Here is a 19,190-nt window from a genome sequence, read left to right on the forward strand (position 1 = left end):
AATGCTCTGGGCACACAAACACCATATACACAATATATGAAATCTCCTATGCCGGGATAAGCAACCTCCAGCACTGCACCTGTTGTGAAATTCCAAACACGCTCCATTCACTTCTATGAGAGTTATGAGAACAGCCGAGCAAGTTGCATGCTGGGAGTGGTAGTTTCTTCCGCAGGAGTGCTGGTCTCTGACCGCTGTCCTATACCGGGCTCTTTTCAGATATTGCTTTCGAATTTTCCAATGATAGTGGCAAGTAAAAAGATGAGGGCTAAGAGCTCTATGGAGCCCATGGACATTCACCAATGGCATCTTCTAACCCATTTATCTATTTTTATAAAAGTAATCCTTTTTGAGGGATCTGTATCAGGAAAAGGGAATGATATCCTGGAGCTCAACACAAATAATATTTGGGGATTTATATCATTATGTTAGGACAAGATCCTAAGTACCACAAATAGCGGAGACTCCACATCTAGAATCTCAGAGGGCGGAGGTCACCAAAGCATTATCATTGGGAAGAAATGCATTTTATAATCTAGTGATGTGCAAATGTGAAAACCTGCCCCATGTCATGTCTGTGTTCTCTCTGTACAGATGGAGGCAAAGGTTGTCATGGCCAAGCTCCTGCAAAGATTTGAGTTTGAGCTGGTGGAAGGACAGAGCTTCAGGATCTTGGACACTGGGACCCTGCGTCCTATGGATGGTGTGATCTGCAGACTGAGACCCCGAGCAGAGCACAAATCCAGAAAATAAAAATAAAAATGAAGACATCAGAAGTCAGACATTAGATTTGTTCTTTATTATATGACCGCTCTAAATATGGAGCAAAGGATCACCGCCTGGAAAAAAATATATAGTTTTTAACTTTTGAGCCTATAAAAGTGTATTACGACTTTATATGAGTAAAAACCCAATCAGCAAGTTGTTCATATTGTATAGATTCCAAGGTCTAAAGAAATACTGAATGTAGGTATGGTAATGATAGAGATGTGAATATCATTCTATATTTTGTATCTTTAGGACTGTGTAACTAGATGATTTTTTTTAAGTAGCTGCTTTAACCTGCTTGTTCCTTATTTCAAGCGCTTCCCCTCCTCCCTTTGCTTCAGTCTGCCTGTTTAAACAATGATGAAGATGTGTCAATATGATGTATGGACTGTATAACAATGCTTAAGCCAATTACGTAGTTAGATGATACCCATGTAAACTTATTGCCTATAAGAGAGCACCTACTTTTTTTTTTTTTTGTCTAACCAGACTGTCTGTTACTCTGTAATTCCTCTAGCACCATTCTATGGAAACAGTAGGTTTAAAGAGCACACCAAATGCTTGAAATAACTTCAACTTTTCTTCATATAACACTGCCGCCTCTGCAGCAGATAGTCCATGTACAAAACTCGTGTTGAATAAAGATTCATAAAATGGCGGTAGGCATAAGATGGTGGTTCAACTGTTCAATCTTGTCATTCAACATAAAATGTTGGATATATTTCTCTCGAGTATCTGTACTCTCAATTTAAGTTATTTAAGCACTTTATGATATCTCTGAGAGGTATATCTGAGGTTAAACAATAGTTCACTTGCTGTACTTGGTTTGCAGTTTGCTCTATACAATTGCTTATGATCTGGTATGAGCAGTTCGCATTTGTATGCAATTTGTTTGGATTGTATGATTTTATGGCTCAATAGTTTGTTTTTATGCAATTGGTGGAACTGTAAGTAAACATACATATAAACAGTTCAGTATACAGTTCTAATCACTATATTAACAGTAGGAACATTATATAACTGTTTTAAATACCTATTTTGGACTCTTGCTTCCATAAAACACAGCTCTTAGTGGAGTGTGTATCTGTTCAGCTCCTCTCTCTGGTGAATAATGATTCCAGCAGCTCCTGCGAGGGGGATTTCCCACACAGGATGTGTGTGAGACTGGCTGTGTTTGGTCAAAACTCCTGGGCTGTGTGAGGCTAGCTAGGATTGGTCAAGACTCCTGATTAGCAACAAAAGTTTAACTCTATGCTTTCTGTTGTGTCTGCTGTGTCATTGAGCTTACCTTACATTACATAATGAAACTTAAAGGCACATTATCTTTTTCTGCTTCTGTGGACACAAAATATAACTATTACATGACATTCAAACATGAAGTCACTGTAAATAACTCTGCTTTTGTCTTTAACACACAAACATAGGAACTGTATTAAGGTTATTGGCAGGTCTAGCTGTATAAACACACAAGCTATATTAGAAACCTAGGACAGGTCTTAGACGCCATTGCAAGATGGCACTAACACACAGATGTTTACATTAAGTTCACATACCAAAGTAAGTGCATACTGAGCAGAACCCAAGTCTTATCTTATTTTCATTTCCTTCTTAAATAATGGCCTGAGCTTCAGAGGGGAAAGCCCCCCCCCCCCCCCGAATATGTATAAACTGCCTTACTAATTGTAAAAAAGACCTTGTCTGCTTTTGTGTCAGCGTATGTCTCTAACACGCGTGGATATTAACCCCTTGGGGTACCTCGATTTAGAGCACCAGAGTGTATCTTAAATGCTTTAATTAAAAGCGACTTTAACAGAAATATATTGTTGTAAAGTGTATGGAAAAGTCTTGGAATGGTTGTATATCTCACCCAGGTTCCTCAACTGGGTGAGGTAAGCAAATCCAGAAAAGATAAAGTAGTTTCAGCAAGGTGTAGGTTGCTGAGACAGTTTTGTTAAATGTTGAAGGGCTGGATTTTATTTGGACTATGAAGGTAGGTTTGGTAGTGGGACCGTCCCAGTCCACCGCCATTCCAGGGCAGGTTTTCCCCTAACTTGAGGGATCCTCAGTTGTAGGATCGTTAGGGGGGAAATAAAGGTACATCCCAGGCTGTCAGTCAGGGGGAGCTATGCCTGGAAGACGTCTGGGAAGCTGGCTGCCTTGCTGGCTAGAGACGCCGGAGTTGATTTTCTTTGATTTTCTGTTTTGTGATGCTGGATCTACACCGTACCCAGTGAATTATAACTGGAGTTGCCTGTAAATTGCCGGAGTGTCATAAAATAAAGCATCAGTTTGGACTTTGATTCTGTTGTCTGACAAGAAATCTGTCACCGCCGCCCTGTTTGACTATTTTACAATATGTAAATGTTATGACTAATGAACATACCTTTTAGTTTTTTTTTTAAAGCTTTTAATAGCTACAAATCATAAATGTAAATGTAGTTTATATGTGTTTACACGTGTGTTCATCCACATATGTCTTTAGCAGGAAGGCTGAGTGGGGAATGGTTGGATTGAGAATTTGCTGCATCCTCGTGCAATAGAAAAATTATGCATGAAGATCAGAGCATGTTCAGTCCTGTGCAGAAAAGCTGCAGATCTTCCCATGGACTTCATATTTTGCAAAACAGTGGAGTGAGATCAGCTGTGAATACACGACTAAATCAGTGACAGCATCTGCGTGTAGCACAAGCATATTTCATGGATTCTTTGTGGAATTGACATGGATTTGCCGCTGATTCTGCACAGAAAATGATCTGCCACATTTGACCTTAGCCTTAAGAGCGCCAGGCCTGTACTTTAATACCTTGGCAGAGTGGCTGGTTGTCACCTCTCCGGGCACTGCACCCTTCATATCTGATATTGTTTTTACATTTCACAGTAGGTGATGTCACAGCTAACCTTCTCTCCCTCCCTGCACAATGACCTCTGCACAGGTCACAGAGCATGTCCACAACATTCTCTCGTAGAAGTCAACAAAGTCATCTCCAGACCTCAGACTAAAAAATTTGAAAATAACAACAGAATAAATAAAAAAATAGGAATATTTATCACCATCTGGTAACTGGTAAGAATAAAATATAGGTGACACATTCCCCTTAAGTAACTCATCAGGGTCTAAAGTTTCAATGACTTCAGAATTCAATGATGTTCCTCTATTTTGCAGCTATCTGATCGGATTAATGGGAACGTTCAATGAAACAGCAGAAGACCTGATGGACATACTGGGAGATAAGGCAGATGGAAAATGTCAGGTTGGGATGCACGATATGATGGGTAGGGTCACACTGGACGTCATAGCCAAGGTAATAGGCAGTGCACCCTACAGGCACCACGTGCATTGACCCTTTCATTATACACTATTGTGAATTACAGTTACTTATATAAAAGCGGGAAACCTCTCGTAATACACATGGATCTTTGGAAATGTTTAATATGATTGATTATTATTGCATTGACCAGGCTGCTTTTGGGATGGAGCTGAACTCCCTTCACGATGATCAGACACCATTCACCAAAGCCATCACAACTGTAATGAGAGGAATGGTTGAGACACGGAATCCTTTAGTGCAGGTATGTATTCTCCAGTGTCACTACTGCAAAGGTCAGTGAGGAGACAAACATATATGGTCATTAAAGGGGTTGCCTTATTTAAAAGACCCATATTAAAACAAAGGGTTAATAGAGTGGGTCCTTGTTCAGGACTCTTATTTGTTAATACCAAGAGCGTTTCGCACTCTGCGGGACCCAGTGTGTATGCGCTTTACATAGTCAGCCCACTGAATTCAATACTCAATGTGTAATACTTACTTTCCCCTGTGGTGGCGCTGCAGAGAAATTAAACATCTGCAGATTCAGCCACAGATTGATTGCAGGGGGACACCTCCTGGGGTGTAATAAGCATGTATAATTGGAATCGAGGATGATATGATGAACAGATATAACCATACTCCAGCTGACGATACTTTGTGCAGACCACACGCTTAGTTACTTGTGGTCCTTTTTATAGTATATGCCAGGAAAGCAGGCTTTTATCAGAGAAGTCAAAGAGAGTGTCAAACTCCTCAGGGAAACCGGACGAGAATGTATTTTACAAAGAAGGAAGGCGATTCAGGATGGAGAAGACATTCCTATGGATATCCTCACACAGATCCTTAAAGGAGCCGGTATGTCCACTATATGAAGACGGTTGTGTAGAAATTAAGGATTGTGCGTGTATGTCTGTCGTAGATTCTGTCACAAAGGGGATTTTCGACCGAATCTGCAACTGGTCTAAAAAAAGGGTCAGAGAAGGGGGCGGCTCAGCTGGCCCGTCTCATTTATCATTTTCTATGCCTGTTTTAGGCATAGAAATTTATCTAAATCAAGGGGGTAGATTTAGGCTGGCGGTGGATGCGCCTGACTTATGTAGAAGCCGGCACCTCTACATAACTTAGACACATTATGCGCCAGCGCAAGGGGTCTTAAGACCGGCATCTAAAACACCAGTCTCAATAAATGACCCCATAAGTTCTTACTGATCATGCAGGAGACTCCAGCTGTTGGGAGCCTCAGAATACAGTGATGCTGCACTAGCAAGATAGACAAATACTGTATAAAGAAGAACGTTCTAAGGCTGGCCAGACACAAGCGTTCAGCCGACCTTTATTATTCCAGATCCCCTTATACACATTCATTCGTGACTCTGTTCTGTGTGCACATGTGGGGGGCTGTTGAAATCTGGTAGCCCCATTCACACTAGATGGCCAGCTTGTCTTGGGTTTGGCTGACATACATCCAATGTGAATTTTTTCTAGAGTCTCATCATCTCTTTCCATTTTTGTTTCCAGAGATAGAAGATGGCTGCAGTCTAGAGAATTTAATAGATAATTTTGTCACATTCTTTGTTGCAGGTTAGTAATCTATCTCTGTCCGTCTGTCTGCCTGCGTCTGTCTGTCCCTCTCTTACCTCTATCTGCAAATTGTTTCAGGTCAAGAAACAACGGCCAACCAGTTATCCTTCGCTGTGATGGAATTAGCACGAAACCCGGAGATCCTGACAAGGTAAAACAACTTCATTTATCAATCCAGACCCTTATATTTCTACCATTATATTAATAGCCATTCTGATAATATTCCTCATTCCTCAGAGTCCAGACTGAAGTGGATGAAGTTCTTGGCTCCAAAAGAGACATTGAATATGAAGATCTTGGAAAACTACAGTATCTGTCCCAGGTCCTGCTAACAATAGAATAGCTTTTATAGATTTATGGCTGCTCTACACAAAGTACCATCTAGTTTCCTTGGAACACAATTAGCACACAAATCCCAGGAAGAACACAAATTCCTTCGAGTTGCCTGACTGGGTTTTGTCCAGCATGCAACTGCTGTCAAGTTCTCACTAACAAGAATGAAGACCAAACCTACTTTATATATTTCAAACAAAACTGAATTTTCTTTTTCCTACAGGTCTTAAAGGAAACCTTAAGGTTGTACCCAATAGCCCCTGGGACATCAAGAGTCCTAGAGAAGGAAATGGTCATCGAAGGGGTGAGGATTCCTCCTGGAACAACTCTTATGGTAGGTGGTGGACTGACATGACGTCATCAAGGAGTGACAAGGTTTCCTTAATTTTACTGAGGATCTAATATTACAATTCTTCATGCCTTTCTGATAGTAGTGGTGGAGGGGTCACATAGATAATTCATCTCATTGAAAAAAAAATTGCAAATTGTGCTAAATAGCTAAAAAATAATGTCTTTGTTATACCGAAGCTCAAGAAATATAAAGAACTTCTGATTTCATACAAAGTATTAGGACTTCTCATAATGTCCAGGATTTCTTCTACCTGCAGTTAAATACTTACATCATGGGTCGGATGGAGAAATATTATCAAGATCCCTTGGTCTTCAATCCTGACAGATTTCACCCTGATGCTCCTAAGTAAGTGCAGCGTCTATACTGTTACATAATACATACCGTAATATAATCCACACTGTCATATAATCCTGTGAATATATCACTATTTCTTTTATACATACAGGCCTAGCTATGCCTACTTTCCATTTTCTCTTGGACCACGATCATGTATTGGGCAAGTATTTGCTCAGGTAAGTGCAACATAAGGAATAATTTAAGGGTTATGCTTTGGTTGTTTACAAAAAGGAAGATCAGACATAATATAGTCAGAAGTGTAGCTAGGCTTTCCTGCACCCGCGGCAAGGATTCAGCATTGTGCCCCCTTCGTTCTGTACAATTGCCACTCAAATTCACATAGAGGGAAAAGCTCAGCGACGCCAAATTTCTTTGTACACTAAGCCACTCCGCTAACTCTGCCCAATGCATAACTATACTCACCCAGTCCCTAATAAAATCTATCATAGGGTACACAGTGGTACCAATACACCTTGCAATAAATGAAAGAACCAACTGGCCCTACTTCATCCAGGGTGTTGCTGGACTCGGCGTGATGTCCGCTGGATCCGGAACAAGGTCGATGTGGTGATAGAGCAAAAAAAATAATCTCATAAGGAAGGGGGGCACTGTGCTGGCCCTGTAAGACTGAGCCATGCCAATGTATAACAGGGTAATCTAGGGCATTTCCCTTTAGTGCTACCACACAGTACTAAAGCCCACATTGTGGCCCCTTCACAGTAGTTATGTCCTCCTTATGGCCCCTCACAGTAGTTATGTTCTCTCTGTGTGCCCCTTTCGCCACTAGTGTCCTCTCCAGGTCCATGAAAAAAACAAAACACAAATACTTACCTGCTTCCCCGATGATTGGCACATCCATCTGGTCGTTCCCAGCAGCGGCACGACCGACGCACTCACACACACATGGCACTGCTGCGTAATGTGAGGCCTGTAGGGTAGTGATGAAGATCAGCTGAGTGGTGAAGCAGGGGGAGAACGGCTCCCTGCTTCACTATGTAAAGGACCTGCCCATCGGTGCGCCCCTTCAGCCTCCAGGTAGAGAAGGGATGCCAGCTGGCACTGTGGTGATCTCCGGCCAGCCATCCAGCCTGTTGGAAACAAAAATGGCACAAACAACTGCCTTGGAGGCTACAAGGACACACAACTAGGATGTAGGTAAGTATGTCCAGCTAATCCTCAGGTCTTGAGAGGGGAACACCAGCACCATGGAGAGTAGTCCACAGGCAGAGTAGCGGTGCACACACAGCGCAACCCTCGGGAAGGGCCAGTAATCCAGGTCCATATAAACTATAGCTTTAATACACTGGGTCTCTTCAGAGAGACCCAGTGCATCACAGCGAAGGAATGGCTCCCCCGATCACCGCATGGGGGGGCCAATCCCTGACAACATTTATGACACGTTTGACCACAACATCTAGAGAGTTACATGTCTGTGATCAATCAGCAAATACCCAGCGGCTATGGTGCCTGCTGAGCTCGCAAATGGGCGCTATATTTAAAACCCCTCGTTCTGCCATGGATTAAAGAGAATATCTCACAATTGGAGAATTTTTATTGCAAAAAATAAATGACAAAAGTTACTCATTTCTCACACTGAATTATATTAAAATAACATGTAATGCTGGCACAACCAAAGAATAAAAAGAATGCTCTGGGCACACAAACACCATATACACAATATATGAAATCTCCTATGCCGGGATAAGCAACCTCCAGCACTGCACCTGTTGTGAAATTCCAAACACGCTCCATTCACTTCTATGAGAGTTATGAGAACAGCCGAGCAAGTTGCATGCTGGGAGTGGTAGTTTCTTCCGCAGGAGTGCTGGTCTCTGACCGCTGTCCTATACCGGGCTCTTTTCAGATATTGCTTTCGAATTTTCCAATGATAGTGGCAAGTAAAAAGATGAGGGCTAAGAGCTCTATGGAGCCCATGGACATTCACCAATGGCATCTTCTAACCCATTTATCTATTTTTATAAAAGTAATCCTTTTTGAGGGATCTGTATCAGGAAAAGGGAATGATATCCTGGAGCTCAACACAAATAATATTTGGGGATTTATATCATTATGTTAGGACAAGATCCTAAGTACCACAAATAGCGGAGACTCCACATCTAGAATCTCAGAGGGCGGAGGTCACCAAAGCATTATCATTGGGAAGAAATGCATTTTATAATCTAGTGATGTGCAAATGTGAAAACCTGCCCCATGTCATGTCTGTGTTCTCTCTGTACAGATGGAGGCAAAGGTTGTCATGGCCAAGCTCCTGCAAAGATTTGAGTTTGAGCTGGTGGAAGGACAGAGCTTCAGGATCTTGGACACTGGGACCCTGCGCCCTATGGATGGTGTGATCTGCAGACTGAGACCCCGAGCAGAGCACAAATCCAGAAAATAAAAATAAAAATGAAGACATCAGAAGTCAGACATTAGATTTGTTCTTTATTATATGACCGCTCTAAATATGGAGCAAAGGATCACCGCCTGGAAAAAAATATATAGTTTTTAACTTTTGAGCCTATAAAAGTGTATTACGACTTTATATGAGTAAAAACCCAATCAGCAAGTTGTTCATATTGTATAGATTCCAAGGTCTAAAGAAATACTGAATGTAGGTATGGTAATGATAGAGATGTGAATATCATTCTATATTTTGTATCTTTAGGACTGTGTAACTAGATGATTTTTTTTAAGTAGCTGCTTTAACCTGCTTGTTCCTTATTTCAAGCGCTTCCCCTCCTCCCTTTGCTTCAGTCTGCCTGTTTAAACAATGATGAAGATGTGTCAATATGATGTATGGACTGTATAACAATGCTTAAGCCAATTACGTAGTTAGATGATACCCATGTAAACTTATTGCCTATAAGAGAGCACCTACTTTTTTTTTTTTTTGTCTAACCAGACTGTCTGTTACTCTGTAATTCCTCTAGCACCATTCTATGGAAACAGTAGGTTTAAAGAGCACACCAAATGCTTGAAATAACTTCAACTTTTCTTCATATAACACTGCCGCCTCTGCAGCAGATAGTCCATGTACAAAACTCGTGTTGAATAAAGATTCATAAAATGGCGGTAGGCATAAGATGGTGGTTCAACTGTTCAATCTTGTCATTCAACATAAAATGTTGGATATATTTCTCTCGAGTATCTGTACTCTCAATTTAAGTTATTTAAGCACTTTATGATATCTCTGAGAGGTATATCTGAGGTTAAACAATAGTTCACTTGCTGTACTTGGTTTGCAGTTTGCTCTATACAATTGCTTATGATCTGGTATGAGCAGTTCGCATTTGTATGCAATTTGTTTGGATTGTATGATTTTATGGCTCAATAGTTTGTTTTTATGCAATTGGTGGAACTGTAAGTAAACATACATATAAACAGTTCAGTATACAGTTCTAATCACTATATTAACAGTAGGAACATTATATAACTGTTTTAAATACCTATTTTGGACTCTTGCTTCCATAAAACACAGCTCTTAGTGGAGTGTGTATCTGTTCAGCTCCTCTCTCTGGTGAATAATGATTCCAGCAGCTCCTGCGAGGGGGATTTCCCACACAGGATGTGTGTGAGACTGGCTGTGTTTGGTCAAAACTCCTGGGCTGTGTGAGGCTAGCTAGGATTGGTCAAGACTCCTGATTAGCAACAAAAGTTTAACTCTATGCTTTCTGTTGTGTCTGCTGTGTCATTGAGCTTACCTTACATTACATAATGAAACTTAAAGGCACATTATCTTTTTCTGCTTCTGTGGACACAAAATATAACTATTACATGACATTCAAACATGAAGTCACTGTAAATAACTCTGCTTTTGTCTTTAACACACAAACATAGGAACTGTATTAAGGTTATTGGCAGGTCTAGCTGTATAAACACACAAGCTATATTAGAAACCTAGGACAGGTCTTAGACGCCATTGCAAGATGGCACTAACACACAGATGTTTACATTAAGTTCACATACCAAAGTAAGTGCATACTGAGCAGAACCCAAGTCTTATCTTTTTTTCATTTCCTTCTTAAATAATGGCCTGAGCTTCAGGGGGGAAAGCCCCCCCCCCCCCCCCCGAATATGTATAAACTGCCTTACTAATTGTAAAAAAGACCTTGTCTGCTTTTGTGTCAGCGTATGTCTCTAACACGCGTGGATATTAACCCCTTGGGGTACCTCGATTTAGAGCACCAGAGTGTATCTTAAATGCTTTAATTAAAAGCGACTTTAACAGAAATATATTGTTGTAAAGTGTATGGAAAAGTCTTGGAATGGTTGTATATCTCACCCAGGTTCCTCAACTGGGTGAGGTAAGCAAATCCAGAAAAGATAAAGTAGTTTCAGCAAGGTGTAGGTTGCTGAGACAGTTTTGTTAAATGTTGAAGGGCTGGATTTTATTTGGACTATGAAGGTAGGTTTGGTAGTGGGACCGTCCCAGTCCACCGCCATTCCAGGGCAGGTTTTCCCCTAACTTGAGGGATCCTCAGTTGTAGGATCGTTAGGGGGGAAATAAAGGTACATCCCAGGCTGTCAGTCAGGGGGAGCTATGCCTGGAAGACGTCTGGGAAGCTGGCTGCCTTGCTGGCTAGAGACGCCGGAGTTGATTTTCTTTGATTTTCTGTTTTGTGATGCTGGATCTACACCGTACCCAGTGAATTATAACTGGAGTTGCCTGTAAATTGCCGGAGTGTCATAAAATAAAGCATCAGTTTGGACTTTGATTCTGTTGTCTGACAAGAAATCTGTCACCGCCGCCCTGTTTGACTATTTTACAATATGTAAATGTTATGACTAATGAACATACCTTTTAGTTTTTTTTTTAAAGCTTTTAATAGCTACAAATCATAAATGTAAATGTAGTTTATATGTGTTTACACGTGTGTTCATCCACATATGTCTTTAGCAGGAAGGCTGAGTGGGGAATGGTTGGATTGAGAATTTGCTGCATCCTCGTGCAATAGAAAAATTATGCATGAAGATCAGAGCATGTTCAGTCCTGTGCAGAAAAGCTGCAGATCTTCCCATGGACTTCATATTTTGCAAAACAGTGGAGTGAGATCAGCTGTGAATACACGACTAAATCAGTGACAGCATCTGCGTGTAGCACAAGCATATTTCATGGATTCTTTGTGGAATTGACATGGATTTGCCGCTGATTCTGCACAGAAAATGATCTGCCACATTTGACCTTAGCCTTAAGAGCGCCAGGCCTGTACTTTAATACCTTGGCAGAGTGGCTGGTTGTCACCTCTCCGGGCACTGCACCCTTCATATCTGATATTGTTTTTACATTTCACAGTAGGTGATGTCACAGCTAACCTTCTCTCCCTCCCTGCACAATGACCTCTGCACAGGTCACAGAGCATGTCCACAACATTCTCTCGTAGAAGTCAACAAAGTCATCTCCAGACCTCAGACTAAAAAATTTGAAAATAACAACAGAATAAATAAAAAAATAGGAATATTTATCACCATCTGGTAACTGGTAAGAATAAAATATAGGTGACACATTCCCCTTAAGTAACTCATCAGGGTCTAAAGTTTCAATGACTTCAGAATTCAATGATGTTCCTCTATTTTGCAGCTATCTGATCGGATTAATGGGAACGTTCAATGAAACAGCAGAAGACCTGATGGACATACTGGGAGATAAGGCAGATGGAAAATGTCAGGTTGGGATGCACGATATGATGGGTAGGGTCACACTGGACGTCATAGCCAAGGTAATAGGCAGTGCACCCTACAGGCACCACGTGCATTGACCCTTTCATTATACACTATTGTGAATTACAGTTACTTATATAAAAGCGGGAAACCTCTCGTAATACACATGGATCTTTGGAAATGTTTAATATGATTGATTATTATTGCATTGACCAGGCTGCTTTTGGGATGGAGCTGAACTCCCTTCACGATGATCAGACACCATTCACCAAAGCCATCACAACTGTAATGAGAGGAATGGTTGAGACACGGAATCCTTTAGTGCAGGTATGTATTCTCCAGTGTCACTACTGCAAAGGTCAGTGAGGAGACAAACATATATGGTCATTAAAGGGGTTGCCTTATTTAAAAGACCCATATTAAAACAAAGGGTTAATAGAGTGGGTCCTTGTTCAGGACTCTTATTTGTTAATACCAAGAGCGTTTCGCACTCTGCGGGACCCAGTGTGTATGCGCTTTACATAGTCAGCCCACTGAATTCAATACTCAATGTGTAATACTTACTTTCCCCTGTGGTGGCGCTGCAGAGAAATTAAACATCTGCAGATTCAGCCACAGATTGATTGCAGGGGGACACCTCCTGGGGTGTAATAAGCATGTATAATTGGAATCGAGGATGATATGATGAACAGATATAACCATACTCCAGCTGACGATACTTTGTGCAGACCACACGCTTAGTTACTTGTGGTCCTTTTTATAGTATATGCCAGGAAAGCAGGCTTTTATCAGAGAAGTCAAAGAGAGTGTCAAACTCCTCAGGGAAACCGGACGAGAATGTATTTTACAAAGAAGGAAGGCGATTCAGGATGGAGAAGACATTCCTATGGATATCCTCACACAGATCCTTAAAGGAGCCGGTATGTCCACTATATGAAGACGGTTGTGTAGAAATTAAGGATTGTGCGTGTATGTCTGTCGTAGATTCTGTCACAAAGGGGATTTTCGACCGAATCTGCAACTGGTCTAAAAAAAGGGTCAGAGAAGGGGGCGGCTCAGCTGGCCCGTCTCATTTATCATTTTCTATGCCTGTTTTAGGCATAGAAATTTATCTAAATCAAGGGGGTAGATTTAGGCTGGCGGTGGATGCGCCTGACTTATGTAGAAGCCGGCACCTCTACATAACTTAGACACATTATGCGCCAGCGCAAGGGGTCTTAAGACCGGCATCTAAAACACCAGTCTCAATAAATGACCCCATAAGTTCTTACTGATCATGCAGGAGACTCCAGCTGTTGGGAGCCTCAGAATACAGTGATGCTGCACTAGCAAGATAGACAAATACTGTATAAAGAAGAACGTTCTAAGGCTGGCCAGACACAAGCGTTCAGCCGACCTTTATTATTCCAGATCCCCTTATACACATTCATTCGTGACTCTGTTCTGTGTGCACATGTGGGGGGCTGTTGAAATCTGGTAGCCCCATTCACACTAGATGGCCAGCTTGTCTTGGGTTTGGCTGACATACATCCAATGTGAATTTTTTCTAGAGTCTCATCATCTCTTTCCATTTTTGTTTCCAGAGATAGAAGATGGCTGCAGTCTAGAGAATTTAATAGATAATTTTGTCACATTCTTTGTTGCAGGTTAGTAATCTATCTCTGTCCGTCTGTCTGCCTGCGTCTGTCTGTCCCTCTCTTACCTCTATCTGCAAATTGTTTCAGGTCAAGAAACAACGGCCAACCAGTTATCCTTCGCTGTGATGGAATTAGCACGAAACCCGGAGATCCTGACAAGGTAAAACAACTTCATTTATCAATCCAGACCCTTATATTTCTACCATTATATTAATAGCCATTCTGATAATATTCCTCATTCCTCAGAGTCCAGACTGAAGTGGATGAAGTTCTTGGCTCCAAAAGAGACATTGAATATGAAGATCTTGGAAAACTACAGTATCTGTCCCAGGTCCTGCTAACAATAGAATAGCTTTTATAGATTTATGGCTGCTCTACACAAAGTACCATCTAGTTTCCTTGGAACACAATTAGCACACAAATCCCAGGAAGAACACAAATTCCTTCGAGTTGCCTGACTGGGTTTTGTCCAGCATGCAACTGCTGTCAAGTTCTCACTAACAAGAATGAAGACCAAACCTACTTTATATATTTCAAACAAAACTGAATTTTCTTTTTCCTACAGGTCTTAAAGGAAACCTTAAGGTTGTACCCAATAGCCCCTGGGACATCAAGAGTCCTAGAGAAGGAAATGGTCATCGAAGGGGTGAGGATTCCTCCTGGAACAACTCTTATGGTAGGTGGTGGACTGACATGACGTCATCAAGGAGTGACAAGGTTTCCTTAATTTTACTGAGGATCTAATATTACAATTCTTCATGCCTTTCTGATAGTAGTGGTGGAGGGGTCACATAGATAATTCATCTCATTGAAAAAAAAATTGCAAATTGTGCTAAATAGCTAAAAAATAATGTCTTTGTTATACCGAAGCTCAAGAAATATAAAGAACTTCTGATTTCATACAAAGTATTAGGACTTCTCATAATGTCCAGGATTTCTTCTACCTGCAGTTAAATACTTACATCATGGGTCGGATGGAGAAATATTATCAAGATCCCTTGGTCTTCAATCCTGACAGATTTCACCCTGATGCTCCTAAGTAAGTGCAGCGTCTATACTGTTACATAATACATACCGTAATATAATCCACACTGTCATATAATCCTGTGAATATATCACTATTTCTTTTATACATACAGGCCTAGCTATGCCTACTTTCCATTTTCTCTTGGACCACGATCATGTATTGGGCAAGTATTTGCTCAGGTAAGTGCAACATAAGGAATAATTTAAGGGTTATGCTTTGGTTGTTTACAAAAAGGAAGATCAGACATAATATAGTCAGAAGTGTAGCTAGGCTTTCCTGCACCCGCGGCAAGGATTCAGCATTGTGCCCCCTTCGTTCTGTACAATTGCCACTCAAATTCACATAGAGGGAAAAGCTCAGCGACGCCAAATTTCTTTGTACACTAAGCCACTCCGCTAACTCTGCCCAATGCATAACTATACTCACCCAGTCCCTAATAAAATCTATCATAGGGTACACAGTGGTACCAATACACCTTGCAATAAATGAAAGAACCAACTGGCCCTACTTCATCCAGGGTGTTGCTGGACTCGGCGTGATGTCCGCTGGATCCGGAACAAGGTCGATGTGGTGATAGAGCAAAAAAAATAATCTCATAAGGAAGGGGGGCACTGTGCTGGCCCTGTAAGACTGAGCCATGCCAATGTATAACAGGGTAATCTAGGGCATTTCCCTTTAGTGCTACCACACAGTACTAAAGCCCACATTGTGGCCCCTTCACAGTAGTTATGTCCTCCTTATGGCCCCTCACAGTAGTTATGTTCTCTCTGTGTGCCCCTTTCGCCACTAGTGTCCTCTCCAGGTCCATGAAAAAAACAAAACACAAATACTTACCTGCTTCCCCGATGATTGGCACATCCATCTGGTCGTTCCCAGCAGCGGCACGACCGACGCACTCACACACACATGGCACTGCTGCGTAATGTGAGGCCTGTAGGGTAGTGATGAAGATCAGCTGAGTGGTGAAGCAGGGGGAGAACGGCTCCCTGCTTCACTATGTAAAGGACCTGCCCATCGGTGCGCCCCTTCAGCCTCCAGGTAGAGAAGGGATGCCAGCTGGCACTGTGGTGATCTCCGGCCAGCCATCCAGCCTGTTGGAAACAAAAATGGCACAAACAACTGCCTTGGAGGCTACAAGGACACACAACTAGGATGTAGGTAAGTATGTCCAGCTAATCCTCAGGTCTTGAGAGGGGAACACCAGCACCATGGAGAGTAGTCCACAGGCAGAGTAGCGGTGCACACACAGCGCAACCCTCGGGAAGGGCCAGTAATCCAGGTCCATATAAACTATAGCTTTAATACACTGGGTCTCTTCAGAGAGACCCAGTGCATCACAGCGAAGGAATGGCTCCCCCGATCACCGCATGGGGGGGCCAATCCCTGACAACATTTATGACACGTTTGACCACAACATCTAGAGAGTTACATGTCTGTGATCAATCAGCAAATACCCAGCGGCTATGGTGCCTGCTGAGCTCGCAAATGGGCGCTATATTTAAAACCCCTCGTTCTGCCATGGATTAAAGAGAATATCTCACAATTGGAGAATTTTTATTGCAAAAAATAAATGACAAAAGTTACTCATTTCTCACACTGAATTATATTAAAATAACATGTAATGCTGGCACAACCAAAGAATAAAAAGAATGCTCTGGGCACACAAACACCATATACACAATATATGAAATCTCCTATGCCGGGATAAGCAACCTCCAGCACTGCACCTGTTGTGAAATTCCAAACACGCTCCATTCACTTCTATGAGAGTTATGAGAACAGCCGAGCAAGTTGCATGCTGGGAGTGGTAGTTTCTTCCGCAGGAGTGCTGGTCTCTGACCGCTGTCCTATACCGGGCTCTTTTCAGATATTGCTTTCGAATTTTCCAATGATAGTGGCAAGTAAAAAGATGAGGGCTAAGAGCTCTATGGAGCCCATGGACATTCACCAATGGCATCTTCTAACCCATTTATCTATTTTTATAAAAGTAATCCTTTTTGAGGGATCTGTATCAGGAAAAGGGAATGATATCCTGGAGCTCAACACAAATAATATTTGGGGATTTATATCATTATGTTAGGACAAGATCCTAAGTACCACAAATAGCGGAGACTCCACATCTAGAATCTCAGAGGGCGGAGGTCACCAAAGCATTATCATTGGGAAGAAATGCATTTTATAATCTAGTGATGTGCAAATGTGAAAACCTGCCCCATGTCATGTCTGTGTTCTCTCTGTACAGATGGAGGCAAAGGTTGTCATGGCCAAGCTCCTGCAAAGATTTGAGTTTGAGCTGGTGGAAGGACAGAGCTTCAGGATCTTGGACACTGGGACCCTGCGCCCTATGGATGGTGTGATCTGCAGACTGAGACCCCGAGCAGAGCACAAATCCAGAAAATAAAAATAAAAATGAAGACATCAGAAGTCAGACATTAGATTTGTTCTTTATTATATGACCGCTCTAAATATGGAGCAAAGGATCACCGCCTGGAAAAAAATATATAGTTTTTAACTTTTGAGCCTATAAAAGTGTATTACGACTTTATATGAGTAAAAACCCAATCAGCAAGTTGTTCATATTGTATAGATTCCAAGGTCTAAAGAAATACTGAATGTAGGTATGGTAATGATAGAGATGTGAATATCATTCTATATTTTGTATCTTTAGGACTGTGTAACTAGATGATTTTTTTTAAGTAGCTGCTTTAACCTGCTTGTTCCTTATTTCAAGCGCTTCCCCTCCTCCCTTTGCTTCAGTCTGCCTGTTTAAACAATGATGAAGATGTGTCAATATGATGTATGGACTGTATAACAATGCTTAAGCCAATTACGTAGTTAGATGATACCCATGTAAACTTATTGCCTATAAGAGAGCACCTACTTTTTTTTTTTTTTGTCTAACCAGACTGTCTGTTACTCTGTAATTCCTCTAGCACCATTCTATGGAAACAGTAGGTTTAAAGAGCACACCAAATGCTTGAAATAACTTCAACTTTTCTTCATATAACACTGCCGCCTCTGCAGCAGATAGTCCATGTACAAAACTCGTGTTGAATAAAGATTCATAAAATGGCGGTAGGCATAAGATGGTGGTTCAACTGTTCAATCTTGTCATTCAACATAAAATGTTGGATATATTTCTCTCGAGTATCTGTACTCTCAATTTAAGTTATTTAAGCACTTTATGATATCTCTGAGAGGTATATCTGAGGTTAAACAATAGTTCACTTGCTGTACTTGGTTTGCAGTTTGCTCTATACAATTGCTTATGATCTGGTATGAGCAGTTCGCATTTGTATGCAATTTGTTTGGATTGTATGATTTTATGGCTCAATAGTTTGTTTTTATGCAATTGGTGGAACTGTAAGTAAACATACATATAAACAGTTCAGTATACAGTTCTAATCACTATATTAACAGTAGGAACATTATATAACTGTTTTAAATACCTATTTTGGACTCTTGCTTCCATAAAACACAGCTCTTAGTGGAGTGTGTATCTGTTCAGCTCCTCTCTCTGGTGAATAATGATTCCAGCAGCTCCTGCGAGGGGGATTTCCCACACAGGATGTGTGTGAGACTGGCTGTGTTTGGTCAAAACTCCTGGGCTGTGTGAGGCTAGCTAGGATTGGTCAAGACTCCTGATTAGCAACAAAAGTTTAACTCTATGCTTTCTGTTGTGTCTGCTGTGTCATTGAGCTTACCTTACATTACATAATGAAACTTAAAGGCACATTATCTTTTTCTGCTTCTGTGGACACAAAATATAACTATTACATGACATTCAAACATGAAGTCACTGTAAATAACTCTGCTTTTGTCTTTAACACACAAACATAGGAACTGTATTAAGGTTATTGGCAGGTCTAGCTGTATAAACACACAAGCTATATTAGAAACCTAGGACAGGTCTTAGACGCCATTGCAAGATGGCACTAACACACAGATGTTTACATTAAGTTCACATACCAAAGTAAGTGCATACTGAGCAGAACCCAAGTCTTATCTTATTTTCATTTCCTTCTTAAATAATGGCCTGAGCTTCAGAGGGGAAAGCCCCCCCCCCCCCCCCCCGAATATGTATAAACTGCCTTACTAATTGTAAAAAAGACCTTGTCTGCTTTTGTGTCAGCGTATGTCTCTAACACGCGTGGATATTAACCCCTTGGGGTACCTCGATTTAGAGCACC

At 41.3% G+C, this 19,190-nt stretch overlaps 3 protein-coding genes across 4 annotated transcripts in view; all 3 read left to right on the plus strand.

Annotated features, from left to right (window-relative positions):
- Positions 1-755, plus strand: part of LOC120982402 (cholesterol 24-hydroxylase-like) — a 53,702-nt gene extending 52,947 nt beyond the window's left edge. For both annotated transcript variants that reach the window (XM_040412522.1, XM_040412521.1), the window contains exon 15: positions 595-755. In XM_040412522.1, the coding sequence (XP_040268456.1) occupies positions 595-753 (159 nt within the window). In that variant the 3' untranslated portion in view covers positions 754-755. The remainder of the gene's footprint in view (positions 1-594) is intronic.
- A 3,000-nt stretch (positions 756-3,755) lies between these two features.
- On the plus strand, positions 3,756-9,617 carry LOC120982403 (cholesterol 24-hydroxylase-like). The gene is made up of 11 exons (XM_040412523.1): positions 3,756-3,832; positions 3,932-4,070; positions 4,228-4,338; positions 4,775-4,931; positions 5,595-5,657; positions 5,736-5,808; positions 5,895-5,979; positions 6,214-6,324; positions 6,599-6,687; positions 6,788-6,854; positions 8,918-9,617. The coding sequence occupies exons 2-11, from the start codon at positions 3,948-3,950 to the stop codon at positions 9,074-9,076; spliced, it is 1,038 nt and encodes a 345-aa protein (XP_040268457.1). The 5' UTR covers positions 3,756-3,832; positions 3,932-3,947; the 3' UTR covers positions 9,077-9,617.
- Positions 9,618-12,080: 2,463 nt separating this feature from the next.
- On the plus strand, positions 12,081-17,942 carry LOC120982407 (cholesterol 24-hydroxylase-like). Its single transcript, XM_040412526.1, has 11 exons — positions 12,081-12,157; positions 12,257-12,395; positions 12,553-12,663; positions 13,100-13,256; positions 13,920-13,982; positions 14,061-14,133; positions 14,220-14,304; positions 14,539-14,649; positions 14,924-15,012; positions 15,113-15,179; positions 17,243-17,942. The coding sequence occupies exons 2-11, from the start codon at positions 12,273-12,275 to the stop codon at positions 17,399-17,401; spliced, it is 1,038 nt and encodes a 345-aa protein (XP_040268460.1). The 5' UTR covers positions 12,081-12,157; positions 12,257-12,272; the 3' UTR covers positions 17,402-17,942.
- The last annotated feature ends 1,248 nt before the right edge of the window (positions 17,943-19,190 follow it).

Source organism: Bufo bufo, chromosome 11 (assembly GCF_905171765.1).
Source record: "Bufo bufo chromosome 11, aBufBuf1.1, whole genome shotgun sequence".
Taxonomy (NCBI): domain Eukaryota; kingdom Metazoa; phylum Chordata; class Amphibia; order Anura; family Bufonidae; genus Bufo; species Bufo bufo.

Excerpts from the sequence above, each read along its gene's own strand:
- LOC120982403 (XM_040412523.1), top strand. The coding sequence starts at position 3,948 with ATGGGAACGTTCAATGAAACAGCAGAAGACCTGATGGACATACTGGGA. Across the intron at positions 4,339-4,774 it reads CACGGAATCCTTTAGTGCAG|TATATGCCAGGAAAGCAGGC; the intron begins GTATGTATTCTC and ends TCCTTTTTATAG. Across the intron at positions 6,325-6,598 it reads CTCCTGGAACAACTCTTATG|TTAAATACTTACATCATGGG; the intron begins GTAGGTGGTGGA and ends TTCTACCTGCAG.
- LOC120982407 (XM_040412526.1), top strand. The coding sequence starts at position 12,273 with ATGGGAACGTTCAATGAAACAGCAGAAGACCTGATGGACATACTGGGA. Across the intron at positions 14,134-14,219 it reads AACCCGGAGATCCTGACAAG|AGTCCAGACTGAAGTGGATG; the intron begins GTAAAACAACTT and ends CTCATTCCTCAG. Across the intron at positions 15,180-17,242 it reads TTGGGCAAGTATTTGCTCAG|ATGGAGGCAAAGGTTGTCAT; the intron begins GTAAGTGCAACA and ends CTCTCTGTACAG.